The sequence below is a fragment of the Mobula birostris genome, chromosome 4, assembly GCF_030028105.1.
Source record: "Mobula birostris isolate sMobBir1 chromosome 4, sMobBir1.hap1, whole genome shotgun sequence".
Classification (NCBI taxonomy): domain Eukaryota; kingdom Metazoa; phylum Chordata; class Chondrichthyes; order Myliobatiformes; family Myliobatidae; genus Mobula; species Mobula birostris.
This window is the reverse complement of record NC_092373.1, coordinates 136,008,953-136,026,144: the sequence shown is the minus strand read 5'-3', so window position 1 is coordinate 136,026,144 and position 17,192 is coordinate 136,008,953. Positions and strand designations below refer to the sequence as shown.

At 41.7% G+C, this 17,192-nt stretch overlaps 1 protein-coding gene, 1 long non-coding RNA gene and 1 other non-coding gene across 4 annotated transcripts; 1 reads left to right on the top strand and 2 right to left on the bottom strand.

The window, feature by feature from the left end:
• Positions 1-489: 489 nt before the first annotated feature.
• Positions 490-560, bottom strand: trnag-gcc (transfer RNA glycine (anticodon GCC)). Its single transcript has one exon. It is a non-coding gene; the product is annotated as a tRNA-Gly (tRNA).
• A 248-nt stretch (positions 561-808) lies between these two features.
• Positions 809-6,676, top strand: ost4 (oligosaccharyltransferase complex subunit 4 (non-catalytic)). The gene is made up of 3 exons (XM_072256105.1): positions 809-916; positions 6,050-6,193; positions 6,501-6,676. The coding sequence occupies exon 2, from the start codon at positions 6,051-6,053 to the stop codon at positions 6,162-6,164; it is 114 nt and encodes a 37-aa protein (XP_072112206.1). The 5' UTR covers positions 809-916; position 6,050; the 3' UTR covers positions 6,165-6,193; positions 6,501-6,676.
• Positions 2,840-17,162, bottom strand: LOC140196618 (uncharacterized). Of its 2 annotated transcripts, none has more exons than XR_011885764.1 (4): positions 17,083-17,162; positions 13,175-13,258; positions 8,645-8,916; positions 2,840-3,224 (listed from the first exon to the last, which is right to left on the bottom strand). It is a non-coding gene; the product is annotated as an uncharacterized lncRNA (long non-coding RNA). The 2 variants fall into 2 exon arrangements; XR_011885765.1 differs by having other exon boundaries at positions 17,017-17,104.
• Positions 17,163-17,192: the final 30 nt, after the last annotated feature.

The following is a 17,192-nucleotide window of genomic DNA, read 5'->3' as shown; positions in this document are numbered from 1 at the left end:
GATGTTATAAAATATTCCCACAAATGGAAAAATACTGGCAGTGATAATATTCTTAATTATTGAGAGAGAATATAAGTCAACCATGATTGAACGACAGGACAGGCTTGATGGGCTGAATGGCTTAATTCGTGCCTATCTTATGGCCTTATGAAACATGAACATAGATGATCTACTCTCAACTCCACCTCTCTGCCGATTCCCCTTAACCCTGACGTCCTTGATCTTTCAAAAAAAAGCAGAATACCAACCTCCTCCTGAAATACCTCAAATGACCCAAATCAGTCAAGTTGATTTGTCCTGCTTCTAGTTCCATTTCTCGGCGCGGTAGGGGGCTCTGGAACTCACGGAATGAGACGGCGCAGACTTTTATAAGTACCTGCATGGCCACTTGCTATACAGTACTATATGTTTAAAGAATGCGAACTGAGGAGAAGCGGGATAAAAATTAGGGTTTATTCACCTTTGCAGACGGATTAAAAAGTTTGCGATTGCATTGGCCGGGAATCGAACCCGGGCCTCCCGCGTGGCAGGCGAGAATTCTACCACTGAACCACCAATGCATCTATACGACACCCTCGCTTCTGCCCTTATATTAGATCTACCAGCACATTAATTGACAAAATACCATAGCCCCGGTGGTTCAATGTAAAGTCTTTTTTTTATCACATGGAAAACACGTCTATTCAGTCGTTATGAAGTTCCCACACCCCCCCCAAAAAAGAACTCCCACTCGCTACGCGACAGGCGGCCTCCGGCGCCTTCTCCCGCCCGCCCTGCCAGCATGTGACGGACGCCGGCGCAGCGCTTACCGCGCATGCTCGAGTGCGCGACGTGTACCCGGGCTTTGCGCGGAGGAGACGTGGCTCGAAAATAGGCGACCAAGTGGCGTGTGGTAGATTAAATCCCCCTCTGAGAGGTAAATCCGTTTCTGGGGTCTTGACAGGATTGTGTGGTCTATGCACGTAGCAGCAAATAAGTTACTTACAAGTGTATTTTTGTGGCATAGCCAGATAAGTTTAACTAGGCCGTTTACATGAAGCAGGGTCGTTTGATGTGCGTTGACGTAAGGGGAAGGAAAGGATTTGCTAATAGATGGATTAAATGTTGTTACTAGGTGTTAATTCATCGTCATTTTCTTGGTCCTTTTTTTCCTGGAAAGTATAATTGTGCGATCTTTGAACATACTGGTCAAATTCTTGATTTTAAGGTATTAAATGTGTAATTATGTATTTGAATATTTTGGTAGTCTAGCAGGTTTTTTTTACACACCTACAGGGAATACTGAAATACTAAGAAGTAATCAAACAGGCTACATTTCTTATATCTTACTAAAACTTACAGAGTCGTTCCACTGAAAGGTCTTGGCCTGAAGCTTCAACTGTTAATTCCTCTTCATAGAGGCTGTCTGACCTGTTGAGTTGCTCCAGCACTTTCTGCGTGTTCCTCCGGATTGCCAACATCCGCTAAATCTCTTGCGTTTAGAGAGTGTTGCTTCGGTGATTTATGCTAAATTTTAAGCAGTATTTTGAGCTTTGGGCATATCACAGGAAGGGAGCATTTGACTTGGATTCATCACAATTGTACCAGAGTTAAATTTAGACCATAAGACCATAAATTATGAAGATGCATTCTTTGAACCTGGTTTATATTCTCTGGACTTCAAAAAATATGTATGCATGCAAAATAATATAATATGATAAATTAGATAAAACAATATTCTTATGAAAGAATTCACAATAGAGAGGAATAATAAAAGGAAATGCCATCCTCCTCCCTCTCCCTCCCTCTCTTAAAACTGGAGTCTGGGTTGATTGAATTTTGCAAGACTGTGGGTAATACGTGGATTGTAAAGGTGGGTTAGTAGATTACACCTTGACATTTATTGTATTAAATGATTGAACTTTGGGAAAGTTAATGATCTGTCTTCAGTAATATTTTTAATTGAGTCACAAGGTATATAAATTCCTGCTAATTTTAACTTTGCATGTGAACTAGAACCATTAATACTATTTTCCTTTTAGACTTTCAGCCATATCACTTGTTAAACCTTTATTTATAGCCCTTCTTAACTGATTTACTGCATTTAATCATTCAGAGATTTTGCTTTGTTGACTTCCGGAACTTCAGTAAGATGGCGGGTGCTTGGATCCAGCAGCCTTTACAGGGCCGCCAAAAGCGCAACTGCCTTTTTTTAAAACTATTTTACTATTGCAAGACCCTGCTGAGCATTAAGAAGTTCAAGTAATGCAAGTCTACCCCCATCAGTGATCTCCTCATCGGCGGGGGAGCTGGACTTGGTACAGATTGTATTGCTGCCTGCCACAGAAAGACGTCGGATTCGGTACATGAAGGCCGTGTGCAGTCAAGTGAATATCTTAGACTTTTTTTTTGTGATCCCAAGACCTTCTTGGACATTGGTAATGTGGAATGCTGGGAGTCTGGTTCACTGGGGAGACCGAAGGCGGGGAAGCTGTGTAGTCTCGGTTGTAATGTGGACTCGGCTCCATGCCGCGGTGTCGTATGTTTGCGGCTGCCCAGGAGAGAGGCATTGGAGTCAGTGCCAGAGGCAGTGTGGCACAGTTTCCATGCTGGTGTCGATGCTGGTCTCCAGGGTTTGCTTGGTGAAAGCCAAGTAGGATTGTGTTCATCTACAGACTGCTACAGGCTTGCTCTTGCCAACAACCTTCACGGTTTCAAAGGTACATTTAATATCAGAAATGTATATGATACACATCCTGAAATGCTTTTTCTTCGCAACCATCCACAAAAACAGAGGAGTGCCCCAAAGAATAAATGACAGTTAAATGTTAGAACCCCAAAGTCCCCCCCGCTCCCCCCTCCCACGCATTAATGAAGACACAGACTTGCAGTACCCCAAAGATTACTCGTTCACACAGTAAATTTATAACTCGCTTATTTGTGATGTTAAAAGTCCGTTGCATCACTTTTTCCGAGCTCTGTGTCCAAAGAACTCGGGTCTCTGGGCACACAGCCAGCTTGCTGCTTTTGATCTTCCGTCTCCCATGACACACGGATTCCCTGCAGAGGCACCAACCACGAGTCTGCCCAGCCTCCGGAGCCATGAGATCCCGGAACTCTGAAGGCGAGCTAATCTTCTAGGCTATATCGAATATTGGCCATTTGTAAGACGCTGAGAGCGGGTCCCATTCCCACAAAGAATCGAAGTCAGCGTGTAACTCCAGGTCAGGGTCTTCAAAAGAACCCTGAAAGGGAAAAATAGAGATATTTCTGAAGATGCGAGCAAAGGAGTCGCTGTTAGGCACCATTGTCTCCTTAGCTCCACCCATGATGGCAGGAACTTGGACTATATATTCTTTGTGACTGTGTGCTACATGTGCTGTGTATGATTGTTAGTACTACATTTTGTACCTTGGCTCTGGAGGAACGCTGTTTCATTAGGCTGTATTCATGTACAGTTGAATGATAATCAAATGTAAACATGGACATTGCTAAGAGTTTAGATGGGTACATGGATAGTAGGGATATGGTGGGCTGTGGTTCTGGTGCGGATCAATGGGACCTAGACAGTTTAAATTGATCGGCATGGATTAGATGGGCCAAAGGGCCTGTTTCTGTGGTGTAGTTTTCTGACTTGAATCCTAAATATTAGTAATTCTTTGTTTCTGTAGGGTAGTCTCTATGGATGTGTACATAACTATAGTTATGACTGGAAATGAATTATTTAATGTTTGGAAAGAAATTCCATATTGCAATCACTTCTAGTCATCATGCTCCTGTGTGGGAATTGTTGTACAAGATAGGGTAATGAATTTGGAATCCTCTGTCACCAAGGGCAGTAGAAGCCAAATCTTTAGCAACAGTGCCTATAAAAAGTATTCATCCCCTTTTAGAAGTTTTCGTGTTTTAATGTTTTACAACATTGAATCATGGTGGATTTAATTTAGCTTTTTTTGACATTGATCAATGGAAAACTCTTTCATACCAAAGTGAAAACAAAATTTCTACAAATTGGTCTAAATTTATTACAATTATTAAGCAAAGTAATTGATTACATAATTACTCACCCCCTTCAAGTTATAATTTAGTAGAAATGCACCTTTGACAGTAGTTACAGCCTTGATTCTGTGTGGATAGATCTCTATCAGCTTTGCACATCTGGACACTGCAATTTTTCCTCATTCTTCTTTGCAAAACTGCTCAAACTCTGTCAGATTGCATGGGGATTGTGAGTGAACAGCCCTTTTCAAGTCAGTTGGATTGAAGTCTGGACTCTGACTTGGCCATTCCAGAAGATTGACTTTGTTTTTAAGCTATTTTTGTGTAGCTTCGGCTTTATGCTAGGAATCATTGTCTTGCGGGAAAACAAATCTTCTTCCAAGTCACAGTTCTCTTACAGACTGCATTAGTTTTTCCTCCAGGAATTCCCTGTATTTTGTTGCATTTATTTTACCCTCTACCTTTACAAGCCTTCCGGGGCCTGCTGCAGTGAAGCATCCCCACAACATGATGCAGCCACCACCATGCTTCACAGCAGGGATGGCATATTTTGTTGAAGTCGGGTGTTTGGCTTATGCCAAACATAGTGTTTAGTCTGATAGCCAAAAAGCTCAATTTTGCTTTCATCAGACCATAGAACCTCCTTCCAGCTGACTTCAGAGTGTCCCACATGCCTTCTGGCAAACTCTATCCAAGATTTCATGTGAGTGGAAGTGACCAGAGGTGCACTGAGAGCGGTAAGCGTAAAGGAGTTGGGTGCTTACTGATCTGGTTAACAACAGATGGTGCAATCCGGGTCATATTACGATCGAGGAACGTGTTTGTAGACCGGATATTGAACTTTTTACTGTTGGACTTCGGCCACATTCCACCGTGATACAACACTGGGCGGCATGGGAGGTCGTTCCTGCCTGTGGCCATCGAACGTGCAGCTCCTCCCGTGGAGGGTCAGATACCCTGAGCCAATAGACTGGTCCTGGACTTATTTTCCATCTGGCATAGTTTTGCATTTTGGTGTTTGATTGTTGGGGTTTTTTGTATTGCTATACTTACACTCTATTCTTGGTTGGTGCGGCTGTAACAAAACCAAATTTCCCTCGGGATTAATAAAGTATATCTACCTACCTAAAGCTGCGACTAGTGAAGCACCCACGCAACAGTTTATGCGCAGTCTCTCCCATCTTAGCACTGAAGCTTGTAACTCCTCCAGAGTTGTCATAGGTCTCTGGTGGCCTCCCTCACTAGTCCCCTTCTTCCACAGTCACTCAGTTTTTGAGGTAGTCCTGCTGTCCAGCTGTGCCATATTCTTTCCATTTGATGATTGACTTGACTGTACTCCAAGGGATATTCACTGTCTTGGAAATCATCTTGTATCTATCTCCTGACTTCAATAACCTTTTCATGGAGTTGCTTGGAGTATTCTTTTGTCTTCATGGTGTAGTTTTCACCAAGATACTGACTTACCAGCAGTTGTTCCTTCCAGATAGATACAGGTGGATTTTTACTACAATCAATTGAAACATCTTGACTGCACATGGTGATCTCCATTTAATTAATTATGTGACTTCTGAAACCAACTGACTGCACCAGTGATTTAGTGTGAATACTTATGCAATAAATTATTTTGTGTTGTATATTTGTAATTTAGATCTCTTCACAGAGATCTATTTTCATTTTTACACAAGTCTTTTTGTGTTGATCAGTGTTAAAAGAAGCCAAATTAAATCCACTGTGATTCAATGTTGTAAAATAACACAGACTGCATCAGAGTTTGTAGATTTTATCCTTCATAAGTTATTGTGTGTTAGGTGTACTACTGTGCTTTATGCCCTGGTTCGGAGAAACGTCTCGTTTTTATATACATTATATGGTTTTGTAACATGTATGTAGTTAAATGACAATAAGCTTCACTTCGCATTACTGATGGATAAATATTTTGTGATTGGAATCTGGAGTTATCTATTGATGGGTTCCAGAATTGCGCAGGTTCATCAATTTCACAATAGTTTACTTTGCACAACAGCTGTGCTCTTCACATTTTTTCTAATGTATTTTTTTATTTTTCTTTTAGGATGATCACAGACGTACAGCTGGCAATCTTTGCCAACATGCTAGGAGTGTCTTTATTCCTCCTAGTTGTCCTGTACCATTATGTTGCTGTTAACAATCCCAAGAAACTAGAGTGATGTAAAATCGCAATCTTAACATTTAACAGGTAATGAATCACATTTATGAAAAATAATCACTGATTCAAAATATTTGTGAAATATAGTCATGCTTGTTTGTAAAACAGCTTAATCTCGAAATGGTTGTGGTGCAGATTTATCACATGTACATCGAAATGTACAGTGAACTGTTGTTTGTGTTAACAGTACATTTAAGGATGTGCTGGGTGCAGCGCACAAGCGCACATTCTGATGTCAGCACTGTGTCCACAATGTTCAGTAGAACAACACGAGCATCAACAATTTCCAGCCTAAACTTATGTTGTAAACAATAATGTTGTAATTTTTGTTTTATAGTGTGAAGATTAGGACCAAAAACAAATTACTTGAAAGATGCAAGCCAGCAAAGGAACAAGATGAAGCAAGGTCCACACTGGATTTCACCAATACTACTTTCAAAATAAAATGTATGCTTTGTACTGAGAGGGAAAATGTGCCTTGTCAATAAATATTTATGTTGCTGCAATTGTGAACCGCCCATCTTTGTGATTCCCTTAAAATGATATACAAATTAAAATCAGAGTGAAAACTGTATTGATTAGGAAGAATGGATCGTTGCTACTCCACCTTTGGTGAAATGTTAACAAATTAAGCTTCAGAAATACCAGTTGTAGATCAATCGGTAGTGTAACCTGTTGCTGCAGTAACTAAGCTACCTGATAAATTGCTTATTGCAAGATTAGAATAAATTGTCCCAAATGTAGGTACATTTTTATTTCAACCCTAAGTTGGAGTAAGGTAGAAATCATTGAAAGCAATTTGAGCTGGAGAAAAACATGATGTTCATCTAGTTCTCTTCCATAAATGCAGCATTTAAAATTTGAAACCAGTGTTTGGCATAGTAGATTTAGGAAAATCAAAAGAACAGAAGAAGTAGGAACGACCAGTTGGTCTAGCTGTATTTTCATGCAAGGTTTTCAACATGTTTCCATGATTCTACCTTCACAGCTTGCCAGAATAGAAGACTCCAAGTATCTAAGATCCTCAGAATTAGGTTTAATATCACTAGCATATGTCATGAAATGTGCTGTTTTGTGGCAGCACTGCAGTGCAGTACATAGTTAAAAAATCTAAATTGCAATATAAAATATAGCAATTAACAAGTAGTATATGTAGAGAGCAAAAGGGAAAATAGTGAAGTAATGTGTTTGGGTTCATTGTCCATTTAGAAACCTGATGGCAGAGGGGAAGAAGCTGTTCCTGAAACAATGAGTGTGTATCTTCAGGCTCCTGTATCACCACCTTGATGGTGGCAATAAGAAGAGGGCATGTGATGGGTGCCCTTAGTGGTGTGGCACAATGATGTTGCAGTTAGAACAGTGCTTTACAGTACCAATGACCTGGGTTCAATTCCTGCTGCTGCCTGTAAGGAGTTTATATTCTCTCCCCATGAATGTGTGGGTTTCCTCCACAGTCCAAAGATGTACTGGTTGGTAGGTTAATTGGTCATTGTAAATTGTCCTGTGATTAGGCTCAGATTAAATCGGGGGATTGCTGAGTGGCACAGCTTGAAGGACCAGAGGGGCTTGTTCAGTTCTGTATCTCAATAAATAAAAATAATAATGACGAATACTGCCTGTTTGATGCATTGCCTTTGAAGATTATCTCAATGCTGGGGAGGCTAGTGGCCACGATGGAGCTGGCTGAGTTTGCAACTTTCTGCAGCTTTTTCTGATAATGTAGTCCCTTCATACCAGACAGTGATGCAACCACTTAGCATGTTCTCCATGGTACATCTGTAGAAATTTGTGAGAGTCTTTGGTGACAAGTTTCTTCAAACTAATAATGAAGTATAGCTGCTGCTGTGTCATCTTTGTAATTGCATCAATACGTTGAGCTCAGGATAGATCTTCAGGGATGTTGACACCCAGGATCTTGAAACTGCTCACCCTTTCTACTAATAATCCCTCAAGGACTGGTGTGTGTTCCCTTTATTTGCACTTCCTGAAGTCCACAATCATTTCCTTGTTCTGAATGACTTTGAATGCAAGGCTGCTATTTCGACACCACTTTTGAATCTGATTTTTTAATTAGATTGACTAAACATTATTTTCTTTGCAGATTAACAATCTGCTTGCATTTTATAGCATTCTTATGTGCATATAGCTGCCTAGTATGCTTCCTAGTGGTAATAGTTCAAAGTAAATTTATTATCAAAGTATATACAGGTTATCACATACAATGCTGAGATTCATTTTCTTGCAGGGATATTCAATAAATCTATAAAATAATAACCATAACAGAATCAATGAAAGACCGTCCAACTAGGGTGTTCAACCAGATAACAAACTGCAAATATAAAATGAAGAATTAATAATAATAAACAATAAATATTGAGAACATGAGATGAAGAGTATCAGTTGTGAACATTTCAATAATGGGGCAAATGAAGTTAACCCCTTTGGTTCAAGAGCCTGATGGTTGAGAGGTAGTAACTGTACCTGAACTTGGTGGTGTGAGTCCTAGGCTCCTGTATCATTTTAATGGCAGCAGCGAGAAGAGAACACGTCCTGTGTGGTGGGGGTCCGTGATGATGGATGTTGCTTTTCTGCAACAGCATTTTCGTGTAGGTGTGCTGAATGGTTGGCGGGGCTTTACCTGTGATGGACTGGGCCATATCCACTGCTTATTGTCGGATTTTCTATTTTCAACAGCTTTGGTGTTTCCATACAAGGCTGTGATGCATCCAGTCAATATATTCTTCACTACACATCTAAAGAAATATGTCAAAGTTTTAGATGTCATGGAATCAATGCAAACACCTAAGAAAGTAGAGGTGCTGCCGTGCATTCTTCGTAACTGCACTTGCGTGCTGGGCCCAGGACTGTCCTCCGAAATAACACCTAGGAATTTCAAGATGCTAACCCTCCCCACCTCTGATTCTCCGATGAAGACAGGCTCATAGACCTCTGGTTTCCTTCTAAAGTCTATAATCAGTTCCTTAGTCTTGCTGACATTGAGTAAGAGGTTGCTGTTAATGGCACCACTCAGCCAGATCTTCAATCTCCCTCCTATATGCTGATTCATCACCACCTTTGTTTCTGCTTACAACAGTGATGTCATCAACAAACAGAATCCAACACCACACAACCAGCTGATTTGTCAGTCCTGTACACCATCTGTCACCATCTGAAATTCTGACAATAGTATCATTGGCAAATTTATAAATGTCATTTGAACTCTGCCTAGCCACACAGACATGGGTGTAGAGAAGAGAGCAGTGGAGTAAGCACGCATCCTTGAGGTGCACTAGTGTTGATTGTCTGCAAGGGGGAAATGTTTCCAATCTGGACTGTCCCTGTTCTCCCGATGAGGGAGTTGCAGAGAGAGGCACAGAGTCCCACGTTTTGGAGCTTTATTGATTATTTCCTGAGGGTATGATGGTGTTGAATGTTGAGCTGTAATTAATAAACATCAGCCTGATGTATGTATTGTGCAGGTGATCCAGAGCCAATGAGATTGCATCTGCTGTAGAACTGCCATGACCAACCTCTCAAAGTCCTTCATAACAGTAGATGTGACTGCAACTGGGCAATAGTCAATGAGGCAGCTAAGTCTGCTCTTCTCACTGGTGTGATTGTTGCCCTTCTGGAGCAGATGGGAACCTCTGACTGCAGCAGTGGAGATTGAACACCCCTGCCAGTTGGTTGGCACAGGCTTTCAGTGCCCTACCAGGTATAGCATCAGGGTCTGACGCCTTGCGAGGGTTTACCTTCATGAAAGATGTTCTGACATTGGCCTTAAGGACAGGTCACTGCAGGGATTTGCATAGGTGTAGTTTTATTCTCCCTTTCAAATCGCACAACAAAGGTGTTGAGCTCAACTGGGAACAGGAAATATCCTTTTGGCATCTAATTGCAAATGTTCTGCAAGATTTTATATTCCAATAAAGGCACGTCATTCCTAAACTTCAGTGACCGTGACAAGATCCATTCCTCCTTTCCTCATTTTAGCAGCACTGTATCCTTAGTTTCTTTGTTCAGGCTGGCCTTATGCAGGAGAGTTCAACAAAAGTTTATTAGTACTAAAATTACAGCTAAAATAATTCAATGAGTGAAAGTTATATGGAATATAATAATAACAAAATACCGAGCACTATTACAATCTTAGAGATCTAATGATCTTGTAGTGTTTAACTTTTAATGGCACTTTCAATCCCACATAAATATCCTTAACTTTCATTCTGAATACAGCTCACCCTGGTGACCAATGGAAGGAATCTGCCCCAGTTTGCAGTTTATTTGCAGGTTGCCATGGTTTGCATTCTCTCAGAAAAGCTCTCCTTTTCAATACAAAAGATTCAACACTGAATGGATTGACACACATTCTCCCTTTTGATTGTTCCTTCTATGCCCAGTTCACTCCTTATAAATTAAATCAATTTGCATTGCTTGATTTAGTTACCCCTTGTTATGAATTTTCACAGGGAGGTTGTTTTGACAGGGGAGAGGTCACCAGCACATTCTGTTTACTGAAATTCTGCAGACATGCTGCAGGGAAAAGGGGTTACTGTGTTATCTGCAATTATTGCAGTTAGGAAAAGTTGTTGAACCAACAGGGTTGTTGTCATGGGTGACTTCAATTTTCCCAGTGTAGATTGGGGCCTTCATAGTGTAAAAGGTGACATATGCATACTTTGAAAATAAAGCTACTTTGAATTTTGGAACAGTTTAATCTGGCCAAATGTAAGGTGTTGCACATTGGGAGAACAAATATAAAGTGTCAATATATTATTAATGACAAGACCTGTAACAGTGTTCATGAATTCCACCAATTCACCACCTGGCGAAAGTAATTCCTCCTAATTTCTGTTCTAAAGGGATGTCTTTTTATTCTGAGGCTGTGCCTTTTGTTCCTAGACTCCCCCTCTATCGGAAACATCCTCTCCATGAACACATGATCTAGATCTTTCAATATTCATGTCAGGGTGCTAGAGCAGGGATCCAATCACAGACCCAGTACTGTGCACACAGTGATATTAATTGAGTAACAAATCCCGAGGTGCAAACCAAGTTGGTGTCAAAGTTCAGGCAGAGATCAAAACATTCAGAGAAATCCAAAAACCAGAATCGGGAAACAGGCAGGGTCAATATTCAGACGGGCAGAGCACAGATACGAATGCTGGAAAGGCTCAGGAAAATTCACTGGCACAATCTGGCAAACAAACAAGTGAAAACACAGGACTAAAATACACCGAGCAATAAACAGAGAGGCAGATGATAGATGGAGCACAATGAGACAGAAGTGGCAGCAAAACAGGTAATAATGAGAAACAGGTGAGAGGTGGAGTACTCAGTAATACAGGGGCTGGAGTAGAGCAGGAGCACATGGGGCATGAAAACAAACAAGGGCAAATGGCAATACAAAACAACACACTGATGGCTAGGAGAAAAATGAACAGAAAGACAAAGTTCACCTGGAGGTACTGACAATTCAATAGGTTTGAATGAGTATTCCTCCTGCCCCCCCCCCCCCACAACCACATCATTCTTCTAAACTCCAGTAAGTACGGACCCAGAGCCTCCTCAAATGCTCCTCATGCATTAACCTTTTCACTCCCGAGATCATTCTCATAAACCACCTCTGGCCCCTCTCCAATGCCATCATGTCCTTTCTTAGATAAAAGGCCCAAAATTGCCTACAAAACTCCAAGTGCGTTCTGACCAATGCCTTATAAAGCCTCTGCATTACATCCTTGCTTTTATATTCGAGTCTTCATAAAATGAATGCTAACGTTGAATTTGCCTTCCTTACTACCAACTCAACCTGCAAGTTAACCTTTAGGTAATGCTGCATGAAGAGTTCCAAGTCCCTTTGCAGCTCTGATTTCTGAATTTACTCCCCATTTAGAAAATAGTCCATGTCTTCATTCCTTCTAGGACCAGAGAGCACAGCATCAGAGGAAAAGGACATCCCTTTAGAACAGAGACAAGGGCCATCGTCTTTAGCCAGAAGATGGTGAATCTGTGGAATTCATTGCTACAGATGGCTGTGGAGGCCAAGATATTGGGTACATTTAAAGCGGAGGTTGCCAGGTTGTTGATTAGTAAGGATGTCAAAAGTTATGGGGAGAAAGCAGAATAATGGGGTTGAGAGGGATGATAAATCAGCCATGATGGAATGGCAGAGCAAACTCAATAGGCCAACTGGCCTAATTAGGTCCCTATGTTCTACCTAAGTGCATGACCATATACTTCCCTACACTTCATTCCATCTGGCACTTCTTTGTTCATTCTCCTAATCTGTCTAAATCCTTCTGCAGACTCCCTGTTTCCCCAACACCACCTGCCCCTCCACCTGTCTGATTCATCCACAAACTTCGCTGTAAATCCATTGGCTTTGTGCAGAGGGATCTAGGGGTCGAAATTATTGGCTTCCTGAAAGCGGCTACACAGATTGATAGGGTGGTAAAAAAAGGGCACATGGCATGTGTATCTATATTAGTTGAGGCATTAAACTCAAGAAATTATAGCTTTAATAAAACACTGGTTAGGCCACATCCGGAATAATGCATACAGTTCTGGTGTCTTATTATTGGAAGGATGTAGCGGCTTTGGGGAAGGTGCAAAAGAAGGATGCAACCTGGATTGGAAGGCATATGCAATGAGAAGTTAGACAAATTTGGGTTCTTTTATCTTGTGTGGCAGAGGCTGAGGGAAAATCAAACAGAAGTTTGAGAAGCATAGATAGACAGCCAGTATCTTTTTTTTTTCAGATGGTCAAAATGTACAAGAGTAGAGGGCATTCATTTAAAATGGGAGTGGGGAAGTTCAAAGGAGATGTACAGGGTAAGTTTAGAGTGTAGTGGGCGTCTGGAATACACTATCCGGGATGATACTGGAAATAAATATTTTATGACAGAGGCATAAAAGAGATTCTTAGATAGGTACGTGAACATGCAGGGTGGAGGGATATTGATATTGTGTACGCAAATTAGTTAAAATGAATATTTTAATAAGTTCATTACACACCATTGTGGGCTGAGCAGTCTGTATCCATGCGGCACTGTTCCTTTGTCTTTCGGTCAATTCCAAACTATAGGCCTTGATGGCAGGCTGGAAGAAAAATTTTCATCAGTTTTTGTAAGTGTTCGGTCATCCGGAGTTAAATCCATTTCCTGATGTCGGGGCTCAGCACCTTACAATTTAGGGATAAATCCATTGAAGATTCTCGGAGCCTTCACTAATACACACCCTTTTTAAACAAAATTGTATGAGGTACTATATGGACAGGGGCAGCGGTAAGGTGGTGCTAGCTGGGGCTATAGCCCCAGCAGAAATTGCAATAGCCTCACCATTGCACCACCAAGAAATTAACTGCAGCTGCTTTGCTTTCTCTGTATAGTTTTGAATACAGCTTGTTTCTTCAGTTGATCTAGTGAAACAGCGCCCCCAATTACCATAGCACCCACGCAGCAATAAAGTTATAAACTCTGTCAGATCTACTCTACACTTCTGCTTATTCGTTCGTTGTCAATGTCTTGCCGTTGCTGTCCTCAGATCAGTTAAGCTGATCTAAGATCACTTAAGGTAGTGATGTCACTCACTCTCACTCACGCGAGAGATTGATAGTATACATCCAGGCGCAGATCCATGGTCTCGCGAGACTAACGGATGCCACACACACATATTGTTCTTTTGCAAGCTAGCATCGACCTGGCACGTGCATTATTTTGGCTGGCATGAAAAATGGATCGATTTTTAGTCAGAAAACAACCTCATCCAGAGGAATCAGTGGTGTCTCAGCCCAAGCATGTCTTAATTGAAAGTGACATGCAGAAAGAAGTAAGTGGGGATGAGGACGACAGCAGTTCACGAAGGAGTGTGAGGGCGAAGTAGAGGAGGAACAAGAAATGGAGTGGGATTCGGAAGAGAACTTGGATGAAGCTGCTCTTAGTGTTAGTGGGAATACTGTTAGCGATGTTAGCCAGCAACCTGAGGAAGGACCCTGTCGGCCAGCATTGAAAAAGTACCCTTCGCAACAGTTTGGCAATCAGCAAAGGAGTTTTATTCGTGGCTGGTTTGACCTGTACTCCTGGCTGGAATATTCAATCACAAAAGATGCTACATTCTGCTTCGCATGCAGGCATTTCCTGTGTGGAGGACATGGGTTCCATTCTGAGTCTACCTTCACTGTCACCAGTTACCGCAACTGGCGGAAAGCTACAACAGCTTTCAAAACCCACCATGTAAGTGCAGCTCATAAGTTTGCGATGGAGGCATGGGCTGAATTCAGATTGAGAAAACAAGACCGTTCAAGATTGGGGAATATGCTTGACAAAGGACATGCAAAGATTGTCCAAGAAAATCGTGAGTATATGAGAGCAGTAGCTGAGTCTCTATGCTATACTGCGTGCCAAGGCATTGCCCGGCGAGGACACCGGGAGAATGATGGATCTGGCAATAGGGGAAACTTTGTAGAGTTGCTCAGTGTAACTGGGAAGTTTGATAAGACTGTAGCTAAAAAAATAGAGGACAATCCTGGAAATGCAAAAAACACCCATCACGATATCCAAAATGAAATTATGGGTATTATGGCAGATATGGTCAGACGTCAAATAAGTGCAGAAATCAAGGAGGCTGGGCATTTTGCCATCATAGTGGATGAAAGTAAAAACTTGAGTAAAAAGGAGAAAATATCGGTGGTGGTGCGGTATTTGAATGACGAAACAGTGCTTGAAGAATTCTTGCACTTCACTCCAGCAGAAGGGTTGGACGCAGAGTCGCTTATTAAAAGCATTGAACAGACACTCGCCCAGTGTGTTATTGATAAGAACGCGTGTATAGGTCAGTGTTATGATGGGGCGGCAGTGATGTCCGGGTGCAATAACGGGGTACAAGAGAGGTTCAGGAAAGAGGTCCCGCAGGCATTATATATACACTGCCATGCTCACAGACTTAACCTTGTTTTAGTGGATGTTGTGAGCAATGTACCACAAGCGGGTGAGTTTTTTGAAACTGTGCAGCTGCTTTACGACTTCTTTTCAAACTCTGTTGCCCATGATCTTTTCATGAAGAAACAGAGAGAACTGGAATCAACTGCACAGCCCGAGGAGTTGAAGAAATTGTCAGATACATGCTGGGCATGGCAGTATACAGCTTTGTGGGCTATAAGGAAATCACTCCCTGCCATTCTAGCTACACTACAGGATATTATGGGTCAACCAAATGCACAGAGGAAAACAGGAGGCCAGAGCTGTAAATGGACTGATTGATGAGCAGTTTGCTTTACTTCTCACTCTGTTTGAGGATTTATTCCGAATCACCAAGTTCATGTCAGACCAGCTACAATCTCCCAGTTTGGAGCTTTCATCTGCTGTGGAATTGGCTCAGTCTGTTATCGATGCACTCTGAGCAAAATGGGGAGAGGAATCAAGAGTGAAATTCAGACAAGAGCTAGGGACCTGTGCGTCAAGGCCGGTATACAGAGCAGAACACATGAAAGGAGACAGGCCCAGCCACCCCGCCGCCTACATGATTTTGTTGTTGAGGCCCAAACTGAATGCACACCTGTCACATCCTCTGATGACCTTCGCAACCACTGTTTCTATCCGGTTATAGACAGACTTCTGACTGAAATGAAAAGACGGTTCTCAATTGAGACTGGGGGTGTTCTGACTGGAGTCTCAGCATTGAGTCCCAAACACAAGTTCTTCCTAGACAAGAATTGTTTTTGGCCAATGACCCAATACTATGGAGTGACTGAAGTGAACCTGACTGCAGAGCTACATCAGATTCAGCGTCTGCTGGAAATAAAACAAAAGCAAGGACAGTGACATCCAGAAAATCATCGATGCTTTCGCCACCAATCACAACAACAGACGGATTGTGCTTCTCTGAAAACATTAATGGTGAGTGCAGTTGATTTTTAAAAAATTTGGGCCAAGACTAATGCTGATTATTATTATTATTTTGTGGTGGATACCCCATAGTCCTTATGTTTCCTGCAAATCCTATACTATTACATTTACTGCTATTAAGCCTACTGGTTTTGCTTAGACTTCCAAGCAGTGATTCTGTTGATTTTTGTTTTAAATTCAGTAGCCGAATTAATTGAGGTATTGCATGGTCAGAGTCTGATTTGTCCAACTCCTGGTAAAGCCTTGCATCTGTTGTTTGCCTTATTTGACGTTAATAACGGTATATCTTTTGGCATTGCTGTCTATGTAATACGAATAGTAGTGGGTTCGTTTTGTGTTTTTCAGTTGAAAATCACGCATTTGACGCTGATTGCGGGATTGGTGCGTGATTCACGTTGTCCGCTGTTGCTCGGATGCTCTTGTTTGTTTTCTTTTTGTTTATGCTCCGTGTAGCTTAGGTTGTCTCCGATGCCATTGACACTGTAACAGTTCACTTCTATATTTGATCTATCAATTGCTGTTGCCTGTGAATCAACAGAGGCATTTAGAGTAGGGACATAATGCTTGAAATTGACTTTTTAACGCCACGCGTCTGGCCTTGCAAATACATATTACCATACAGTGCATCCCTCAGCACCATCACTGAATCATTCAGCCCCTCCGTAGCACCAGCAAGAAAAAATCTCTGGCGCCGCCACTGTTTATGGGTGTGATCTCACCAACTCTAGCAGGACTTTACTTTTATATGGGAGTTTTGGAGGGTTTTCCATTGTTAATATAAATCAATCTGATACATTTTAATAAATAATTTAGGATGAAGGAGTTACAATATGGTTCTCATGGAGTACTGCTAAGATTCAGTTAGTCTGAAAGTGTGCTTGGCTTCTCACTGAGAAAAGCGAGCGACTTCAAAACGTGACGCGAGACACTAGATAAAATAAGGGAATAAATTACTTTAAGTCCTGCTTTTTAAAGCTCTATTGCGCTGAAAATCCGTGGAAAATTCAGCCAAGATTTTACCCAGCATCGATTCCTTCCTGCCTTCGATGAGAAGCTGTAAAAGCGCCCCTGCCACGTCCCTCCGATCTTCTCTCCTCACCAATGAGCGGCAAGGTTTAAAGACGGTGCAA

Bases quoted from the DNA above. Each gene is read 5' to 3' on its own strand.
- ost4 (XM_072256105.1), top strand. From the start codon at position 6,051: ATGATCACAGACGTACAGCTGGCAATCTTTGCCAACATGCTAGGAGTG.